General features: G+C 37.4%; 2 protein-coding genes across 2 annotated transcripts; one reads left to right on the top strand and one right to left on the bottom strand.

Moving 5' to 3' along the window:
• Positions 1 to 5,797: 5,797 nt before the first annotated feature.
• LOC115973813 lies at positions 5,798 to 6,247 on the bottom strand. The gene is made up of 2 exons (XM_031094050.1): positions 5,975 to 6,247; positions 5,798 to 5,917 (listed from the first exon to the last, which is right to left on the bottom strand). Exons 1-2 carry the CDS (start codon positions 6,245 to 6,247, stop codon positions 5,798 to 5,800), a joined length of 393 nt encoding a protein of 130 aa, XP_030949910.1.
• A 10,378-nt stretch (positions 6,248 to 16,625) lies between these two features.
• On the top strand, positions 16,626 to 17,174 carry LOC115973815. Its single transcript, XM_031094054.1, has one exon. It carries the CDS (start codon positions 16,626 to 16,628, stop codon positions 17,172 to 17,174), a length of 549 nt encoding a protein of 182 aa, XP_030949914.1.
• Positions 17,175 to 22,306: the final 5,132 nt, after the last annotated feature.

Genomic DNA, 22,306 nt, shown 5'->3' on the forward strand with positions numbered 1-22,306 from the left:
ATTGGCCCGCATAGACGTCTCTGTTCCTGGTTTTTTGGCTTGGAGAGATCTTCCAGCTGTTGTATTGCCACTTCAACAGGTTTTGCCTGAGGCAGGAACAACACCAAGGGAGGAGATTTCCTCTTCACGCCTATCACTTGAGGAAGAGATTTCCTCTTCACGCCTATCACTTGAGGAGGAGATAGACAAATTTCATTTTGAAGAAGAGAAGACTCAAGGGGCTCAAATAGTTCACATCTCGGACACCGAGGATGAGCCTGATAGGCACTCACGTGTTCACGCCCTGATTCTGGTGATTGCTCGTCCAGACAGTACCTCCAAAGAAGAGGAAGACGAGATGGCATTGAACCGGGGGAATAAAAGCCTAAGAGGCCTCATGGCTGCAAGGAACAAGGGGTCAACTTCATAAGAAGTCCCCAAGTCCCAAGTTCCTCCCACTCTTCCCCTTTCTGTTTAATGAATTTTTTTTTAAAAAAAAAATCCCTTGTACCTTTACTTTATGCGCTTTGAAGTTTATTATTATTATAAATAGCATTGAACTGTTGCTTCTCTGTCTTTAATAACAGCTAACAATAATACACTGCTAACAATTTAAGTAATTTGATTAAGCATCAGCATTAAAGAGGTTTATCACATACTTTAGAATTGAACCTTTTGCAATGAAGGCTAAACTCAAAGCCATCAATCCGAGGAGTTGGGTATAATCATGGATCTATTTTGACACTTAGTAAAAGACCAACAAATATCACAGTGTTAATTTTCTCCAAGTATGTAATCCGAGGGACCAGAGATGACTATGGTTTTGTTTAACATTTATAGAGATGTCATTGAGTGTTAATTTTCTCAAAGTATGAGGTTTGAGGAACCAGGCATGACTAAGGTTTTGTTTAACACTTATAAAAATGTCATTGAGTGTTAATTTTCCAAAGTATGTGGTCCAAGGAACCAGACATGACTAAGGTTCTGTTTAACACTTATAAAGATGTCATTGAGTATTAATTTTCCTAAAGTATGTAGTCCAAGGAACCAGGCATGACTAAGGTTCTGTTTAACACTTAGATAAATATCATTTAGTGTTAATTTTCCCAAAGTATGTGATCCGAGGAACCAGGCATGACTAAGGTTCTATTTAACACTTATAAAAATGTCATTGAGTGTTAATTTTCCCAAAGTATATGATTCGAGGAACCAGGCATGACTAAGGGGTTGTTTGGATAAGAAAATTTCATCACTAAATTTCCGTCACTCAATTTCCATCACTCATCACTCATCACTCAATTTTTCACACTTGTTTGGCATCATCACCTAATTTCCATCACTCAATATTTTTCACACTATTTGTGGGCCCATACCTATCAGCCGGTGTAGCTTTTTCTTTTCTTTTCTTTTTGTTTTTTTGTTTTTTTTTTTTTTTTTTTTTTTTTTTTTTTTTTTTTTTTTTTTTTTTTTTTCAGTACCCAAACTCACCAAAGCTAAAAATAAAAAAAAAAAAAAAAAAAAAAATAAAAAAACCGAACAGCTAACCTAAGAGAAGAAAGGAAAAAAAAAGAAGTCAAAAGTGGTCAAAGGTGCGGCTGGTACTGTTTGTGGGTCCCTTATATGTGTTTAATTACAATATTGCCATTGAGTTATGAGTTATGGAAACTGAAAATAGCGAAAAATGTGTTTTCAGTTTCCATAACTCATAACTCAAAAAATCAGAAAATTGAGTGATGGAAACAAAGTTATCGTTTGCCAAACAACTTTTTTGCTATGGGTCCCACCATTTTTGAGTTATGAGTTATGAAAACCGAGAATTGAGTTACGGAATTTGCCAATCCAAACAACCCCTAAGGTTTTGTTTAACACTTATAAAGATGTCATTGAGTGTTAATTTTCCTAAAGTATGTGGTCTGAGAAACCAGGCATGACTAAGATTCTGTTTAACACTTAGATAGATGTTATTGAGTGTTAATTTTCCCAAAGTATGTGGTTGACTAAGATTCTGTTTAACACTCAGACATGACTAAGATTCTGTTTAACACTTATAAAGATGTCCCAAAGTATGAGTGTTAATTTTCCCAAAGTATGTGGTTTGGGGAACCAAACATGACTAAAGTTCTGTTTAACACTTATAAAGATGTCATTAAGTGTTAATTTTCCCAAAGTATGTGGTCCGAGGAACCAGATATGACTAAAGTTCTGTTTAACACTTATAAAGATGTCATTGAGTGTTAATTTTCCTAAAGTATGTGGTCCGAGAAACCAGGCATGACTAAGATTCTGTTTAACACTTATAAAGATAATAATGGGAAGTACGATGTACTTACATAATAAATGAGCACATGACAAAGGCAACTTTCATTAATAATAATATCTTTTCAGGTTATTTACATTTCAAGGGCATGGGATTACATGTTCATCTAGGTCTTCGAGGAAATATGCCTCTATACCAGCCACTGAGGTGATGCGATATGGCCCTTCCTAGTTGGGCCCCAGCTTTCCCCATGATAGGTTCTTGACAGTACCTAGAACATTTCTCAACACCAAGTCACCAGGTGCTAACGGTTTCAACTTCACATTTGCATCACAACCTTGTTTGAGCTTGTGTTGGTAATATGTCAATTGAACCATTGCATTTTCTCTCATTTCTTCAATAAAATCTAAGCTCTTTTCCAACAATCCATTATTATCGCTCGAATTGAAAGAACTTGTCCTAAGAGTTGGGAAGCTAGTCTCTAAAGGAATAACTGTTTCGGCTCTATAAGTCATTGAAAAGGGAGATTCCCCTGTTAATCTGCGAGGTGTGGTTTGGTATGTCCAAAGGACATGTGACAGCTCTTCCACCCATTTTCCTTTCGCATCATCCAATCTCTTCTTGAGTCCATTCACTATGACCTTGTTAACAGCCTCGGTTTATCCATTCCTTTAGGGATAAGCTGGGGTAGAATATCTATTCACATTTCCTAGGTCACAATAGTATCTCCTGAAAGATTTGCTATCAAATTGAAGGCCATTGTTCTAGATGAGGGTACGAGGGACCCCGAACCATGTGACAATATTTTTCCAAACAAATTTTTTGACATCCACGTCCCTAATGTTTGCCAAGGGCTCAGCTTCAACCCACTTAGTGAAGTAGTCTGTGCTGACTAGTAAATACCTCTTGTTCACTGTTACCTTGGGGAAAGGGCCAACAATGTCAAAGCCCCATTAAGCGAAAGGCCAAGAGCTGGACAGGGGATTAAGGACTCCTCCTGGTTGGTGCACATTTGGTGCAAATTTTTGGCATTAATCACACTTCTTCACATATTCTTGTGTTTCCTTTTACATGTTTAACTACCAATAGCCCTGAGTGATGGCTTGGTGGGATAAAGATCTGCCTCTAATGTGCCTTCCACAAATCCCTTCATGTAACTCCTCAAGAAGTAGTTCTGATGACTCAGGATGTATGCATAGCAGGTATCGCCCAGAAAAGGAGCCCTTGTACAATTTGTGATCCTCGGACAGCTAGAATCGAAGAGCCTTTCTACGTACTTTGTCAGCTTCTGACTTCTTCTCGGGCAGGATATCCTCCTTCAAGAATAGTACTATGGGGTCCATCCAGCTAGGCCCTACCTTAACTTGGTGAACATGAACCACCTCTCTCTCTTCACCTCTGTGGGCTTGTACAAGTCTTTTACCAGGATGACTCCATGTAAGCTCTGCGTTGAGGAGGTTGCAAGTGTGGCTAGGGAATATGCATGTGTGTTTCAACTTCTAGGGACATGCAATAGGCTGAAAGATTCAAACCCTGCTTGTAAACGCCTGACTTGACCCAGGCACCCTTGCATTCTCTCGTCTCTCACTTCTAACTCTCCCTTCACTTGGCCAACAACCAATCTTGAGTCCGAGAACATCTCTACCGCTTTTCCGGCCATTCTTTGAACCATGACCATTCTCATCAGTAGAGCTTCATACTCAGCCTCATTGTTTGTGGCTGAGAATCCCAATCTTAATGATTTCTCGATGGTGATCTTTTCAGGTGAGACCAAAACTAGCCCCACTCTAAATCCCCTTTGATTCACTGTGCTACCAACATATACCTTCCAGGATAAAGGTTCTTGCAGGGTGATTGTGCCAACCAATTTTCCATCCATGTGTGGTGTTTCTACTTCTTTCTCAAACAGGGATTCAGTGAACTCAACCACCAAATCTATGGGGACCTGGCCCTTAACAAAGATACGAGGCATGTATTTGATGTTAAAAGCCCCTAGGATTGTACCCTACTTGGCAATCCTTCCTGTGTAATCAGCCTTCTTATGTAATCAGCACTTTGGAGCAGAGCTCTGAGCGAAACCTGAGTTAGGATAACAACTGTGTGTGCGTGGAAGTAATGGGGGAGTTTATGTGTAGCATGTACCACCGCCAAAATGGCTTTATCCAGTGGCAGATAACGGACCTCGGCCTCATGTAGCGACTTGCTCACATAATAAATTGGCCTTTGTATACCGCTATCAACTTGTATTAACACCAAGCTTACAGCATGAGGGGCCACGACAATATAAGCAAACAGGATTTCATCCATCTCAGGACTGGACATGATAGGTGACCGAGAGAGATACTCCTTAAGCCTTTGGAAGGCCAAAGCAGAGTCCTTGGTCCACTAAAATCCCTTCCACTTATTCATCAATAGGAAGAAGAGTCTGCATCTATCCGCTGATTGAGAGATAAATCAGTTCAAGGCGGCAGTCAGTCTGATTAGCTTTTGGACTTCCTTGGGATTCCAAGGTGATTGTAAACTGTTAATTGCCTTAATCTTATCGGGGTTAACCTTAATTCCCCAGTGAGTTACCATGTAGTCCAAAAACTTGCCCGATCCCACACTAAAAAAGCATTTGGAAGCGTTAAGGCGTAACTTGTGTTTCCTCAGAATTTCAAAAATGTTCCCGAGGTCTCCCACATGCTCGATCACCACCTTACTCTTCACCACCATATCGTCTATATAGACCTCAATACTTTTGCCCAGCTGTGGTTCAAACATCCTAGTTATCATCCTTTGATAGGTAGACCCTGTATTTTTCAAACCAAAAGGCGTCACTTTGTAGTGGTAGTTTCCAGTTGGAATGACAAAAGCTGTCTTTTCCTGATCACCCAAGGCTAGTGATATTTGGTGGTATCTTTGAAAAGCATCTAAGAAGCTCATCTAAGGATGGCCTACAGTTGCATCCACCAACTGGTCTATCTTAGGCATAGGGAAGGGATCCTTTGGGTAGGCCTTATTTAGATTTGTGAAGTCCACAAACACTCGCCACTTCCCATTCTTCTTCTTCACCACCACAATATTGGCTAGCCATTCAAGATAGAAAACCTCCTTGATAGCCCCTGCTTGCTTAAGTTTCATCACCTCATCATTGACAGCATCATAATGATCTTTGGATGAGTGCTGAGGTGGTTGCTTTTTTGGGGTGACAGATGGATTAACGTTTAAATGGTGGCAGATGAAGCTCGGATCCACCTCTAGGACTTTGTAAGCGTTCCATGCAAATACATCAATATTTCTCCTAAGGAACTTTATCAGCTCTTAGCCGAGCTCCAATCTGAAAGAACTTCTCTAAGTCATTACCAACAACAACTATTTCTAAATCTTCACATTTCGCCTCTTCAGTTGATCCATTGATAGGTAACTCCGAAGCCTTTAATTGCTATAAGCCCCTTTCAGTAGAGGCCGAGGATTCAGTCTCGGGCTGATGTAGGATGGTGGCCACCAGGCACTGCTTAACCGTGGATTGACTCCCAACAATCTCTTCAACCCAGGCCCCCTATCAGGATATTTCACCTTCTAGTAGAAAGTAGAAGAGACGGCTCCTACGGCATGAAGCCAAGGTCTGGCCACAACGGCCATGTAGGGGGAATAAGCATCCAACACGATGAAATCCACCTCCACCACTTCTGAACCAGCCTGCACGGGTAGTCTAATCTAATCCCTCAGAATGATAACTTTCCCATCAAAACTCACCAAAGAAGAATCGTAGGTTGTTAAGTCTTCGGGTCTCAAATTCAACCCCTTGTATAAGTCAGGGTACATAATTTCAGCATCACTACCTTGGTCCATCATCACTCTCTTCACGTCATACCCCTTAATTCTTAGCGTGATCACCAAAGCATCATCATGGGGTTGTATGGTTCCAACCTTATCTTCATCTGAAAAGCTTAACGCCGGTTGGATACTCACTTTAGCCCTCTTTGGCCCAGAATTTGAGTCCTCGGCGGATAGCCAAGCGATTGACATTATTCTGGAGGGATAGGACCCGGTCCTTCCTGAAGCGGCGAAAATGATATTTATTGTGTCTAAAGGAGGTCTTGAAGAAGCATCTCTCCGGGTTTCCGAACCTGTTTGGCTCTCCTAGCCACTGGAATGATGTAAAAGCTATTTCAACGTTCCCTTTTAAACTAGCTGGTCCAAATGGTCCCACAAATTTCTGCAGTCTTTTGTAGTATGTCCCTAGTCCTGGTGATATTGACAATAAAGATTCTGATTGCGCCTTGTGGGGTTTCCTGTAATCTTATTTGGCCATTTAAAGAATGGCTCATTCTTAATCTTCTTCATAACTTGCTACACCGGTTCCTAGAACACCATGTTAACCGCTTGAGTATTGGCAAATCCTGACTGCCCAGCAAAGTCCCTCTGTGGTCGGTTATTGTTGTATCAGTCCGATCTGAAATCCCTCCTTTCCTAAGGGATAACCTTAGCCTTTCCTTTCCCCTGCTACTGGTTTTCCTCGACCCTCTTATATTTATCAATCTGGTCCATGAGTTTGTGCACATTGGTGACCAATTTGCTAGTTAAAGATTTCCTTAAACCGTGCTCAGTTGGAAGGCCGACCTTAAAAGTATCAATGGCCACGTCATCAAAATCACCATCTATTTCATTGAACATCTCCCAGTACCTGTCCGAATATGTCTTCAGGGTCTCCCCTTTTTGCATGGATAAGGATAGTAGGGAATCCAAGGGTAGGGGAACCTTGCTACACGTAATAAAACGAGAGCCAAACGCCTGAGTGAGATTCTTGAAGGAATCTATGGAATCTGCCCTTAGGCTGTCAAACCATCTCATCGCCACGAGTCCCAGACTAAATGGGAACACCTTGCACATCAAGGTTTCATCTTTGGAATGGACAATCATTCTTTAATTGAAGTGGCTCACATGCTCCATAGGGTCCGTTCGACCATTGTAGATGGCGAACGTTGGCTGATGGAACCGTCGAGGAAGTATTGCCCCTTCAATCTTACGCGTAAAAGGCAACTTGGAAATCTGGTTCAATGTTTTGCTCATAGCATCATTTCCCAGGCCTCTGTGGGACGGGCTCTTGTATCTATGTTTGTGATGGTGTTCTTCATGGTAGGAAAAAGATTCGCTGGGTGGAGTTCTTAACCTTTGCCTATAACTAGCCTTTTCTTCACCCTAAGAGGAAATGTCAAAGTTGGAGGGGGTTCGTTCTCGCTATGCATGGCGCAACTTCTTTTTTAACTGGTCAATCTCTAGTTGCATGGCACTGTTATGTTGCTCTTAAGAAACGTGACTTCCAACTCAAGAGTGGCTTCTGCTTGTATGCGTAGTATGCACGCTGCCCTCTCGATCTCTCCTACGTTCAAGATTAAGGAAATCATCCTGTCGTTGGGACCCCGTGGAGTCTTGCTGATGAGGACCTGATCCTATCAAAGTTGATCGTTGCACTCACTATCACACAAGTTCTTCTCATAGATGGCTCCAATTGTAAGGACTGGATTTGGTCCTTGGCCTAAGGTGTGATTGGATTCAAGCCTAATAGACCCAGTACAATGAATTTGTAGAAAGTAGGTTAGAGAATTAGGCTCTAATGAATAACTTAATAGTTATGATAGATTTCAAAAGATAATCAAACAAAGATGGAATGAAGTTCTCTAAGTAAATTTGTCCTCAACCTAATCCGAGGAAGTTTGTTCTAGTATATATTGATTGAAAAAGGTTACAGATATAGTTCAAGCTGTTACAGTGCTTTCTCTTACAAATTTCTAATCCCTTCTCCATAGAGGGTCTTTTATATTATATAGTTTCCTTTTGATGATCTTGACTTTACACTTGTTGATCATCTAAGCCACTATTTGAGTGCTTGTCCCATCGGACATCCTTCTTGGCCCTCTATGAGTTGGGATATCCAATGCAACACTGTTCAGGGATCTTTTCCACATAAATGCGGTTGGAAAGTTAGCTGCAGTGCATTCAATGAGGTGGCAGCAGTTTTATCTTAGATATTTCCTAGCTTCCATTCTTCCAGTATGTTCATAACGCACGCCCCCAGTAGTGGAGTTTCCTAGAAAGTCACTTTGAGTGATAGGATATGCATTCGATCTGTGCTTGGCTTATCCGAGAAGATATTCCTCCTCGAACCACTTTTCCTAACCTTTCCACTTGCATGTTACTTAAGGGACTCTGAACTTAACACTCTCATTACTGTTTATTCGTCCTCGGACCAATCAATATCTTCAACCAAAGCCTAAGGCCCAATATACAATTTTGGGCCCTTATCCCCACAGAAACAAATTTTAGGTGTTTTTGAGTTATGGAAATAGAGTTATGATGACAAAATAGTAATTTTCTCCTTTAAGAGGGTGAAATTAGAATTTAATTTTAAAAAGAAATTAAGCACCAAAGATAAATACACAATTTGCTTAGAAATGAAGAAATGACTACCGCACACCCTTGGTGCGATGGTCACTCCATAAGTATAAGTGCTTGTGGAGAGTGGGGGGTAAGGGCCGGGGTTCAAGTCTTTAGGAGGGAGCTTCACACACATATACGCTTAGATTAAGTTAGAGCAGAATTCAATCTTGTATATATAAAAAAATAAAGGAAATGAATAGAATTCTTCCAGGACAAGTGATTTATTATTTTCCGTATTGATCCATTAATTTAGATACTCAAGTTATGACCTCATCCACACGGAAATTTTAGGAAACCAAGGATTTTCCTTTAATTTTATTTATTTATTTATTTAGAGTAAAAAAAAAATCCGAAAATCATATTATATATAATAAAAGTTGGGCTTAAACACCGTGGTTGCACTAAGTGTCTTTACCAAAATGCAGAAATTTTATTAAATTTTTAGATTTTTAAAGAACTAAAAATTCATGCTTATCATTAAGCAATTATCTCATGAGGATTCTAATTCATTCTTATCATTAATTAGTTTATCTATAAATAAAAAAAAAAAAAAAAAAACTACTCCACATAAAGAAAAATTACTTCACCTCACGTATATGTGAGGTGAAGTAGTTTTTTTAGTAGTTTATCTTAAAATTAAAAAAAAAAAAAAAAAAAAAAAAAAAAAAAAAAAAAAAAAAACTTCACCTGTTTCACGTAAAAATTTATAAATTTATTTCTTTTTTGTAGCTAATAACATTAACTATTTTTTTGGGATAAAGTATACCTAAACTTCTTGATTAGATAAGCTCTTTTTTCTTTTTGTTCATATCAAGTTATCTACTCTTTTTTTGTTCATATCAAGTTATTTTCTTCTCAAATCCCAGATCTACTAATATTCCTATACACTAAGCTATTTAGTACTCCTATTGTAGGGACACGATTTTTAACGACCTAAGAATGACGTTGGGCTCGTATGTAAAGGGCCCTAACAATATGATTTGTAGAGAGTGGGCTTGAAAGGCAGGACCTTGGGCACAGGTGAGTGGTGTAATCGGGGTTTCTATGGAGGCTCTTATATGGGCGAACTTGGCTTGACTAGCTAAGTCTTCCCTTAGTGTGGGTTGTGGGATCTAAGTCCTCGGACAGCGTCCGAGGAGCATTGTATCCTTCCTTTTTCTCCCTTTCCAGGATTTTTCCTCCTCCTGGGGGGGGGGGGGATCCCTTTCTCCTTCGCTTTCTTCCTCTTTTATACTAGTGTTCATTTCCCTTTTTAGTGTCCACGTGTAAGTTTTACTTTCTGGGGTGCAAACCTGTCCTGTCAATCCATACCTAGAGTGGTTGGGGGTTGTTGGAAAAGTTAAACAGCATGGTTTGGAGCATGGGCTTGTCAGATACAGGATTCTGTATTACGATGTTGGCAGCTTTCTCCCTTGCCCTGCCCCTGTATTGAGTTTTCCCTTTTCTTCAGGCGTTTTGGGAGGTGCTGAGCATAAGATCGTCCTCGGCCATGTCCTCGTGCCCTTCTTGGGCTTTCATTATGCGTCCTCGGTAATAGCTCTCCTCGGCTTAGGCCTTGTGCCCAAGCGTAGAATGGGCCTGGGCTACGAATTATCAGGCCCCATAATAGCCCCTCAAAATCCTACTGCTCGACTTTTAGTTGGGGAGGAGGGTTTTGATGATGTTGGGCCCACATCACGACTCGCTCAGATTATGTACTTTATTGATGTTTGGGCTTTTCCATTTGCATAGGAGATGCACCAAATTAAGAGGCATCCCTTTAGCTTTTAGTCACGCGGCGCCCTTTGACGTTTCAGTGTTCGAGGCGCGCCTTCACGAGGATCTTTTAATCTTATGGTTGCAGGTGGCGTTGGAAATCGAGCCAAAACCATTTTGTCCGTAGCGTTCCTTGGAACTTTGCGTGAATTAAATACCACCCCCTTGTCCTTTAAATAAGTAGGATAGGAGGTTGTTCCACTTACACATAAACCTTTCGGCTCCCTCCAAAATCATAATCCTTCAACCATAATCACAGTCTCCATATCCAGTGCTATCCACCCTTAGTAATATGTTTGAGGCACGGGTAGGGGTGAAGGGGCTACACCCACCACAGAGGCGTCGGGTCCTTCCGAGACTCAAGGTGATGTGGTCTGGACAGGGGAGGCACAGATTCAAGATAATCCCCCGTTTTGACAAGGGGGAAATGGTATTTCTCCCTCTTTCAGTCAAAATCTGAAGCAGGTACTGATCGCATCAGATTCTTGGTGCGTCAGAAGTAAGGTTTTCCGCCATCAGCGCCGTCTGCTCTATCGCAGGCGTGGTTATACGAAGACTCATCAACTTCCGGCTCCTTGCATCTTTTCTTCAACGGTGCTAGCCCGAAGTCGGGCTCTCTGCACCTTTTCTTCTACGATGCAAGCCCCAAGTTGGGCTCTTTTGCTGCCTAAGTTATAGGCATGTAAAAGTATTGAGGAATGGTTTCCTTAGACAACATCTTGGAACGGCTGCATCCCTCTTCTCTGCACCTCTTCTTCGGCTTTTTCTTCATTCTCTTGTATCTTTTCTTTTCGCTTATGTAGTTAGTTTTAGTATAAGTTTATTCAAGCTCCTTCATTGTATGTTGTACTATTTCTTTGTCTTAATAAAAGATGAATTTATTTCTTTCTAAATACTTTTCCTTTCTGCAGCAATTATTTTGTGAATGGGTGTGCTACATGTGTATTTTCCTTTAATAATACTTAGAGCAGGAAACCTTGAAACAGAACCCTACTAATTTGAATTTATCAACATTATCAAGTATAATAATGATAATTCCTAGTAGATTAAACTCATGAAACTAACCGAGATAACAGCTGAATGCTCCGTAATGCATGCGAGGCGACCGTCCGAGAACGATAAACTCTAAATATACCATCCGAGAGGGTTGCCGAGTAGTGAGGGACTTTGATCGTGTTTTTGATAACACCTGACCCTATAACAATTGCACCAATTCCCTTGGTATTGAGGATCCGAGGGTAGGCTGGGGATTTCATTCAGTCTAGGGATTAACCCAACTATCAATGGGTAATCCTTCTCCAGGGTAGATTCTAAGGGCCATATAACGTCCAGGTTGTGTCCAAACCTTGCATTTTCCTCTTAAGTAGTTGGTTTCCCCAAAGGCTTGAGTCCGAGGACTATACAAGGCCTTGGTTCTGTCCAAAACTTGTAGTTTTTCTTCGAAGTAGTTGGTTTCCCCAGAGGCTTGAGTCCGAGGACCATACAAGGCCTTGGTTCTGTCCAAAACTTGTAGTTTTCTTCTAAGTAGTTGGTTTCCCCAGAGGCTTGAGTCCGAGGACCATACAAGGCCTTGGTTCTGTCCAAAACTTGTAGTTTTTCTTCTAAGTAGTTGGTTTTCCCAGAGGCTTGAGTCCAAGGACCATACAAGGCCTTGGTTCTGTCCAAAACTTATAGTTTTATTCTAAGTAGTTGGTTTCCCCAGAGGCTTGAGTCCGAGGACCATACAAGGCCTTGGTTCTGTCCAAAACTTGTAGTTTTCTTCTAAGTAGTTGGTTTCCCCAGAGGCTTGAGTCCGAGGACCATACAAGGCCTTGGTTCTGTCCAAAACTTGTAGTTTTCTTCTAAGTAGTTGGTTTCCTCAGAGGCTTGAGTCCGAGGACCATACAAGGCCTTAGTTCTGTCCAAAACTTGTATTTGTTTATTTATTTATTTATTTTTTGAACGTTAGCCCCTTGACCAAGGTGGGGGGAGCTAGCTGGATGTTAGAAGCCCCTAGAATTGCCCGTGCCATTGGCACTGCGAGGCGTAGCCCCTAGCGGAAATTTATGTCGGAGCAACAACAGCATGTCGCTGGGAATGGAGGAATCTTCGCAGACCTTTGCTTAACAGAGGCTCAACTCTACCGCCACCTGCGCCAACGAGCAAGCCTTCCCACAGACGGCGCCAATTGTAGGGACACGATTTTTAACGACCTAAGAATGACGTTGGGCTCGTATGTAAAGGGCCCTAACAATATGATTTGTAGAGAGTGGGCTTGAAAGGCAGGACCTTGGGCACAGGTGAGCGGTGTAATCGGGGTTTCTATGGAGGCTCTTATATGGGCGGACTTGGCTTGACTAGCTAAGTCTTCCCTTAGTGTGGGTTGTGGGATCTAAGTCCTCGGACGCTGTCCGAGGAGCATTGTATCCTTCCTTTTTCTCCCTTTCCAAGATTTTTCCTCCTCCTGGGGGAGGGGGGGGGGATCCCTTTCTCCTTCGCTTTCTTCCTCTTTTATACTAGTGTTCATTTCCCTTTTTAGTGTCCACGTGTAAGTTATACTTTCTGGGGTGCAGACCTGTCTTGTTAATCCATACCTAGAGTGGTTGGGGGTTGTTGGAAAAGTTAAATGGCATGGTTTGGAGCATGGGCTTGTCAGATACAGGATTCTGTATTACGATGTTGGCAGCTTTCTCCCTTGCCCTGCCCCTGTATTGAGTTTTCCCTTTTCTTCAGGCGTTTTGGGAGGTGCTGAGCATAAGATCGTCCTCGGCCATGTCCTCGTGCCCTTCTTGGGCTTTCATTATGCGTCCTCGGCAATAGCTCTCCTCGGCTTAGGCCTTGGGCCCAAGCGTAGAATGGGCCTGGGCCACGAATTATCAGGCCCCACAACTGTCATTATGTGAGCTCACCCCCACAAAAAAGTTGATTAATTTCTCCCATCACAAAAATCTATAAAATGCAATGCGGCTCAAAACAGTAATCAACTTGAAGAACAAGAATACGTTGACAGAGAATAGTGGTGGTGGGATTATGAGCACTAAAACCTTTGAATCTTTGATTCTCTAAACCAATTTTCAGATATAAGATTTCACCATATGAGTCAGGTATACCCACCCTTCTTTTATTTTGTTTTATTTATTTAGGGTGTGAGGATAAGGTAAAGAAAAAAAAGAATATTTGAATTTGAAAAAGAGTACAAATAAGCCGAGTTTGATTTTTTTTTTTTTTTTAATGAACTCAATTAGTTCCCAATATAAACAATGCAACACAATTGCCACAAGCTTGATCCAATGATTAGGAGGAAGAACAAGACAAGGAAGAGGACCATTAAATGGTAGCATCAAGGTATTAATCATTACCAATTTTTTTCAAATATTAATGTAATAATGATCTTAAAATAAATAAACTTATATAACTCTCTTGGACTATATCTAATTATATATAATGATTTAATTAAGTAAATAAATCTATTTATTTACTATTTCTTAAGTTTAAATATTACTAAAAAAAATACTAATTAATGATGTAAGCGAAAAAAATTTAATTCTCTAATTTAATGAAATTAATTAGGTTAGAGATAAAATCTCTTTGGAACCATATAAAATATTTAAATTAAATAAGTTTTTTCGATTTTAGATTTATAGATAAACATTTTATTATAATTTTTTTAATTGAATCTTTTACTAAACCATGTTTTAAATTATTTTATGGATTGCATTTATATATTCAATCTTAGGCATTTTCATTTATATTTGTGTGTATATTGTGGTTTTTTATGTTTTAACTTAAACTAAGAGTACTTCACTTCCAAAAAAAAAGTAAAAGAATAATTTATTTTTATTATCAATTTTATTATTTAATTTCAATGAAACTAAGAAATATTTTCTTATTTTCAGTTTACATGCAATTCTTGATTAAGCCCTATGCATCGTACGGAAATTTTTGTACTTTATTTTATTAAAAAAAAGGAATAATTTTTTTATATTCTTATCTTCTTTTCTTATAATTTCTAAGTTGATAAATTGGATTACAATCCAAATTCCTCATCTAATCCTTTTATTATTAAGAGTAAATAAAATCCTATCTCCAAAATAAATGGATTGCAGGGCCATCATTTTGTTTAGTTGATTTTTTTTTGAAGCCAAACCCATCATTGATATATAATTAACTTCACAAAAAAAATAATTTATGAATTTTATTCATCTCATTTTGGGTATTATTATTGTTGTTGTTATTGTTGTCGTCGTTGTCAACTCACACAATACACATTCATTATATAACTTAAAAGAAAAATATTCCTTTATTTTTATTTTTCTATTTTATTATTTAATTTTAAGTAAATTAATTATAAAATTATCTACATATGAATTTTGATTAAGCCGTGCATCGCATGGGCATAATGTTAGTATTAGAAATAAGATAGGCATTAAATATAGGTTTAATCTTACAAATATTAAGAATTATAAATCTCACAATTTGCTCTCTTTTTTGGGGGTGAGAGTTGAATTTTAATAAATAAATAAATAAAGTACAACTGCACACATCATCATACAAGATTTTTATTTAGTGTATATATATGAATTGGCTTTCGCAGAAACCCAGGTGCATGAAAATATGCATGAAAAAACAGTCAGGCAATACAAGTGGCTTTCGTAGTTGTAATTTTTAATTAAGTCAATTAATTATTGCCCCAAGTCACAGTAGTTCAACTTCAAGAGCAGTGTATACGTGATACTTTTTTTTTTTTGGAGAATCCGTATACGTAATACATGATAATACATTGTATAAAAAAGGAAGTTAAGGTTCTTGATTTCTCACACCTTTTAATAATTACGTTTTGTTTGTTTTAAGGAAACAACTAGGAGAAGCTTGAAAGTGTAAACCACAGATTTGATTTACAATTAAGTTAATCTTCCTCCCTAAATGTCACATTATTAGTTTGTCAACAGCGAATGCACAAGAAACAAAGCTAGAGAGAGAGCCTTTTTTTTTTTAGCCCTCCTAGTTTTTGTTTTTATTATTTGAAGGAAACTAGTGTTGGTTTAAACTGGAAAAGTGATTAAGTGAGAAAATAATATGATGTTGTTTGGATATGATTCATATGAAATTCTTTGGGCTTATACACACAAAGTTGAAAGCAATAACAACAATAACAATATACTAGTAATCTCTTCTCACATTTAAGATACTTTTCTTTTTCTTTTTTTAAGAAAAAAAATCAGTATTCTCCCCAAAAAAAAGGAAATCATAAGAAATTTTATTGATTAAGAATCCTCAAAGAAGTTAAAGAAAGTTAAATTTTAAAATCAATTGAGATTGAAATATATATTTGGTAGTGTAGGAGTGTCCACAAGTTGGATTGAGTCAGATTTTTACTCAACCCAATTAAGAGTGGCGATTTAGACGGATCGGGCTCTTCATTGCAGTTAAAGATTGTGTGGAGATCTCACCAGATTCAATGGAAATTACTACCAGATTTAATGGAGACCTCTCACCATAATCACGTGGAGATCTTACTCGATCTGGTGGAGATTTCAACAAATTGCTCATTGGTCAATCTAAATCAATTTCTAAAATTATAATTTAAAATTTAAATCACTCAATCCGAATCATTTTCCAAAATTCTACTAGATTCTAAATTTCCATAATATTTCATATCCACTAATTTTTAGATACTCCAGTTATAAGCTCATCCAAAACCAAGGGTTTTCCTCTAATTTTATTTAGATTAAATCTATTTTTTTCCCTTATAAAGATTAAAAATAAGATAGGCATTAAATATAGTAGGTTGAATCTTACAATAACGTCACAATTTGCTCTCATTTTAGGCGTGAGAAAGTAGAGTTGAATTTCTCAACAAATTTGCTTTTAGAAACAAAGAAAATATATTGCTTATTCCCTCAAAAGATAGGCCTTTTTGATGGCTCTTGTGAGTCTAATCTAACTAAATTTTCTCAAAAAAAAAAAAAAAACAAAGAAAATATATTTATTAAAGTGTACTTGTTAAGAACTGAATTCTTCCATGACAGGCAAGCAAAAAATATAAATAGTGAAAAGACGAAAATACCCCTGACACCTTGGATCCGTTCCTCAAGATCCGTGGCTCTAAAAAAACGTTAAAACCACCTCTTCGGTTCTTCCTCTCTCCCCACTTCCCACTCACTATAATAACTCCCCTTTTCTCAAAAACTCTCCGCTCTCTCCGCCGCCGTCGTCTCCGCCACCGATAACGATGAACAAGCACCACCGCATCTACAACAACAGCCAAGATTCGTCGATATTGCCGCCGTCGTCGTCCTCCTCCTCGTCTCTCAAGCAAAAGCTCAAGTCGTCCCTGTGTTGCTTCCACAGTCACAGCCAACGTGATGACAATTCCGTGAATTACTCTTCCGACTCGCAGGAGCCGAGGCTGTACCGGAGCACGTCGATGAAGCTGAAGCCGCAGCGGTGCTTGGCGAGTCACGATGCTCTCATACCGCCGGAGTTGAAAGACAAGTGCAAGAACTTGATGTCGCGAATCGGAGCAGGAGGTGGAGGTGGAGGAGGAGGAGGAGGGAGGCACCGGAGGCGCCATTCCGCTGATTTCAAATACGATCCTCTCAGCTACGCCCTCAATTTCGACGAGGGCGAAAACGACGACGGTTACGGTTACGGTTACGGTTACGGCAACTGTAACGGTAACGGAGTGCCGTCTCGAGATTCCGCCGATGTTCCGTTACGGAATTTCGCGTCAAGGTTACCGGCGTCTCCGCCGCACACGGGGATCGCCACCCATAGTTGATGATTATTCAGGTTTCTCTTTTTTGTTCGTTCTTTTTCTTTTAAGAAAAAAAAAATGGTGGTGTTGGTGGCGGTTATGGCGGTTATTATAAATATATACATATATATTTCTATTATATATGTGAATATCTGCTTTCACTTTCTTTGTTTTTTTCTGGCCCTACGTGTAATTTTGCTTTTTTTTTTTTTCAAGAAAAAGTTTACAGTGCCTTAAATTCTGGTTCCCATTGAATAATACCAAAGAATTTTTCCAGATATATTTTTTGAGCTTTTATTTTTGTATTGGATAAACTTTCTAGATTTAAGAACAACACTAAAAGGATTCTTGTTATCTCTATAAATAGTAAAAATAATGAACTAATCAAACTGCATTAGAAAAATAATTCACTGCTTTAAGGATTTGGTATTACACAATTTTAAGTTCGAGAAACTTCTTTAAAATTGGAAATAAGATTATGTATCAATCGTTTTTCCTATATATGTGTTTGGCTGTCTTGTGTCATGTTAGTGTCATATCAACCGTGTCATGTTATAATTTTTTTAAAATTATTTATATTTTCATGTCGTAGCCGTGTCCATGTTTGTGTTCATACTTCCTAGCTCATTATTCATATCATTTTACATGCAATGCCTGTGTGTTGTGTTTTTATTTATTTATTTATTTTTAATGTTGTTCATGTTTAAAACTTAAAATAGAGGATGTATGATAAGAAGTATGTGAGAATATTAGCCACCAAATTCCATAGCCACTGCTACTTTTTGATGGACAATGCTCTTTTAGTTGCTTGAATCTAGTAGAGGTCTCTTATGCAAGCCTATTAACGCTAATAATAAAAGTTTACAAGCTAGCATTGTTAGATATATGGTTGACCCATCTCCATGGCCATCTGGCCACGGTAGAAGGACGGTGGGCGAGCGTTATGAACTTATTATTTTGTAAAGGAATTAATTATCTTGACTTGTGTGTCAACATTTATAGCGGGCCCATGTAAGTCCCGTGAGGGTTTGATAAAAAAAAAAAAAAGCATCTTTATAATATTTGACCTAATATAAAAGCTTAGTAGATGTTCAAGAAGTAAAGAAAAAGCAAACAATTCTATTCTTAAAGATATCATGACCCACAATGTTCAAATTTATTGTAAACCAATATATTATTACTTGTTAATCAATCAAAATTTTAGAGTTAATTTAGGCTTCTTTAGTATATAAATCATACTTGTGTTCATAGTAAATAACAAGTTCAATGGTCAAGATGTACTCGTCAAGAACTTTTTATTGAAGATGTAGACAGTTTAGACCACATTAAAACTTTACTTCCACTTGTTGTAAGGAATAAAAAGGAAGAGAAAGAGATTTTTGAAAGAAACTATGTAATGTGTGTATAAACAGTGCATTTTCTGTATATAAAAAATACACATATATGTCTAAGTTGTTGACCTAAGTTGGACAATATTAAGGGTTGAATTTGGCACACTAACTGATACTAAATAGATATCCTACAAATATATATACTAACACCATTCTTTATTTGTCTCTTTCAAATATTTGCATCACCTGACAAGTTTAACACGAAGAAATATCCATAGCTAGATATCGTGGCAGCACATTTTGGCGATCGCGATTGATATTTGATAGGCATTGAATTGAAAGCTTCTTGTGAAGAGTGATGATATTGGCACGGGACAAAGACAGCCAGTGAGTGAAATACTAAATAATAAAAGTCCACTCACACCAATAGGCACGAATCACATGACCATTTTAAAAATAAAAAGCAAAAAAAAAAATCTCAGAACTCACAATATGATAGAGGGGTGATGGTGGGTCTAGGTAGACCCACATTTACTACTCACAACTCACTACGTGAACGAGTTATAACATAAATTGTGCCACTTTATGTGGCACTAGCATTAAGAATTCTTACTAGCTTACTGCACCAATATTTTAAGCATAATAAGAAAGGAGAGGATGAAAATGAACAATGGAATTTGCTTTTCAAAAGGAAAATTCCTTATCTAGCATATTCCACTTTTTATCTAAATATAAATCTCTTTTACATTCTCCAAAAAAAAAAATCTCCCTGGCTCGACTTTCAATTATAATAATGTAACTGTGTGTTAATTTATAATAATGTGATTGCGTGTTAATTTATAAGATTATTTATGTGTATTATTTCAACAAGTTACACGACTCACTAAAATAATTATATGATTAAAAAAAAAAAAACCACATAAAACACCTCTTCAATCACCAATTCACCATTAATAAATTGGAAGTAAGATAACTTCAAATTGAGCACAACTTTTTTTTTAAAATGATAGTTCTTTTATTCTCCTTCATCCTAAAGTGCATAATGAAGTTGCACTTGGAAGTGGCAGCAAATAGTAGTAGCGCAATGCTCTAAGCCTCTAACCCCTACAGCATATGATTTTTTTTTTATTGTTTAGTTTAGCATATTTTCCTTTGCCTCTTGTTTACGTTCTTTAATCTTTACAGCTTTACTACATTATTTTTGTCACATATATTTTATAAATTTGTGACAAAATATATGAAGATAGCCCACGGCCCGCTGACTTTCTCGTTTGGTGTAGCTAACCATGTCCAGTTAGACTGCCAGAAAGGCCCAGAAACTAACTCAAGCCCAATTTTTGACAACCCATCTTAGACCTCTTTCGATGATGGGCCAGCTCTTTATATCTACGGCCCATATGAGAAATATATTCTATCTTAGACTCCATACTATTATTGAGTGTCTCGCCCACATATTTCCCCTTCATGAAAAATTTTCTTTACTAGTAACTAGAAGTTCAATCCAGCCTTTGTCAAGTATAAAAAATTTGCAATTCAGCCAATTAAAAAAAAAAAAAAAAGTTGAATTGCAAGATTTTAAGGTCTAACAAAAAAAATCAATTGGTATTTTAGCTTGATATAAAGAGCAAGCATCATATAATAGACACTGAACATTATAGGTTTGAAATATTATCCTATTTATCAAAAAAAAAAAAAAAATCCAATTCCCATCTCTTCCTTTGTCCTATAAAATTTATTCCATGAGAGATGCAAAACAACAAAATTCATAAAGTGCCAAGGGCCTTGTTGTAAATGTATATGTTGATTTTTCCGCCTTATAATAAGCATATTTATTATAACTTGAACTCATATTAATGAATTATAAAAAATTTCAACTTGGTTTGAAATAAAAAACCTGATTTCTGCAAAATATAGAACCACACTATTTTATTCTAATCATCCTATTTTTGTGAATTCCAGTTAGCTCAACTGGTAAGTTTCTTATGGTTAAATAAGAGATTTAAGGTTCGATTTCTAGCTACACAAAAAATCGATTGATATCTTAGTCTGATAATAAAGAGCTATTATTAGGAACGGACGACATAAGTCAAAACTCTAAAAAAAAAAAAAAAAAAAAAAACCATCCTATTTTTCAATGTTAAGTTACTTTTATCAAATAACCATCCATTCTTTCAATTTTACGCTTTTAGTCTTTTACTTTTAAGCTCGAAATAAGTATGTAGTTAAAGATTTTGGTGTCCTATTTTAATCATTTTTATATATAAAAAAGCATTAAATTCTATCTATGTATAATTTTATAAACAATAACATTATATTGATTTTAATATTTAGTATACTAACATAGTTTATGTTTAAATTGAATACAATCTCATATTATATCATATATATATATATATATATATATATATATATATATATCATCTTCGTTTTTTATGTATTGTTTAATTATATATATTTTTATGAATGAATGAACTGTGGGGTCATAGAGCCCAGTGATATACATCCACTTTTTGTACTAGGCCTGAGGCCTATGCTAAAGCCCATACTAGGGCCCATAATCGCATATGAAGAAGATAGTGGTGATCATGACAACTCAGGAAACCGTCCCGAGGATAACTCTGTCCTTGGCTAGCCAAAGCCGAGGTAGAAGAAAAGTGATTTATCGGCAAAGACAATCTTCCAAAGCACTCCAAGGAAAAAGATTAAGTACAACAATTAAGCACATTGGAGCATGGCGGGAGAGCAATTCCAGGAAAAGCTGCTGCCTCCACATTAAATGCTCCACAACTAGCACTCTGGCCGCATTAATATGGAGAAGACCCTTGAACAGTACTGTCTTGGCAACCGCAACACACAGAAAGCCAAAAAGAGGTATGTGATGAGACAAGTACTCAAGTAAGGGCTCAGATGATTAACAAGTGTGGGATCAGGATAGCTCAGAGGGGACTATATAATGGGAGAGAGACCCTCCATGAGAAGGAGATGAGATTTTACCAGAGAAAATATTGTAGAAATTTGAACTAATTTTGTAACCATTGTCACTGTCACTTAAGAAATACTAAGTTGAAGCTTCTTGGGGATTGAATTGCTTGCTCAAGTCCATATTTGTTTTACTTATTCATTCTTTAAATCATCTTCATCTGTTGTTACACTCAATTAAAGTCTAGTTCTTTTATCCATTCTCTACAAATTTATTGTATTGGACTTGCTGGGCTTGAATTCGCTTATTTCTTAGGAATAATGCTCAAACTCAGTCCCTACATAAACTATTATAATTATAATAGTTATTAATAAATGGGAGAGGATTTGAATCCAAGTTCTTTTTTTTATCTAAAATCTTTGTAATGCCACTGAACTTCAGTTTCTTAACTTTTTTTTTTCTTTTCTTTTTTTCAGTAATGCTAAATCAGAAAAATAAATATATGAAGGAGATGATTAATTATTTATACACACTAAAATGACCTTGAAAATTATGATAGAGAGACCTCTTAATACATAAAATTTCTTCCAGTGCTCTTAATTAAACACTGGTATTCACAATTTCAATGTTGCCAACATGTAATATATGTCATCACGGTCATAACACAGAATAAAAATCGATACATGCTTGTACTCAGTTGTACTAGAAATCATTGACATTTATCACTGCCCACAACAGTTTGAAATCACAGCCAGCTTGTGCCAAAGAATGTGTAGTTTCCACTTCCACTTCCACATTCAAAACATGGTATTCTTTTTCCCCAAAAGGTGATAATTATTTGTTGTACTTATTTCATAGAGACATACAGGTGACTCAAATTTTTGTGAGAGAGACTATAGAGTGGA

Source organism: Quercus lobata, chromosome 2 (genome assembly GCF_001633185.2).
Source record: "Quercus lobata isolate SW786 chromosome 2, ValleyOak3.0 Primary Assembly, whole genome shotgun sequence".
In the NCBI taxonomy this organism is placed as follows: domain Eukaryota; kingdom Viridiplantae; phylum Streptophyta; class Magnoliopsida; order Fagales; family Fagaceae; genus Quercus; species Quercus lobata.

What these genes read in the sequence shown, in the direction of transcription:
- LOC115973813 (XM_031094050.1), bottom strand. Translation starts at nt 6,247, where the DNA reads ATGTCAATCGCTTGGCTATCCGCCGAGGACTCAAATTCTGGGCCAAAG. An exon ending in CAACCTACGATTCTTCTTTG is followed by an intron (nt 5,918 to 5,974) that starts GTGAGTTTTGAT and finishes CTACCCGTGCAG; the next exon opens with GCTGGTTCAGAAGTGGTGGA.
- LOC115973815 (XM_031094054.1), top strand. Translation starts at nt 16,626, where the DNA reads ATGAACAAGCACCACCGCATCTACAACAACAGCCAAGATTCGTCGATA.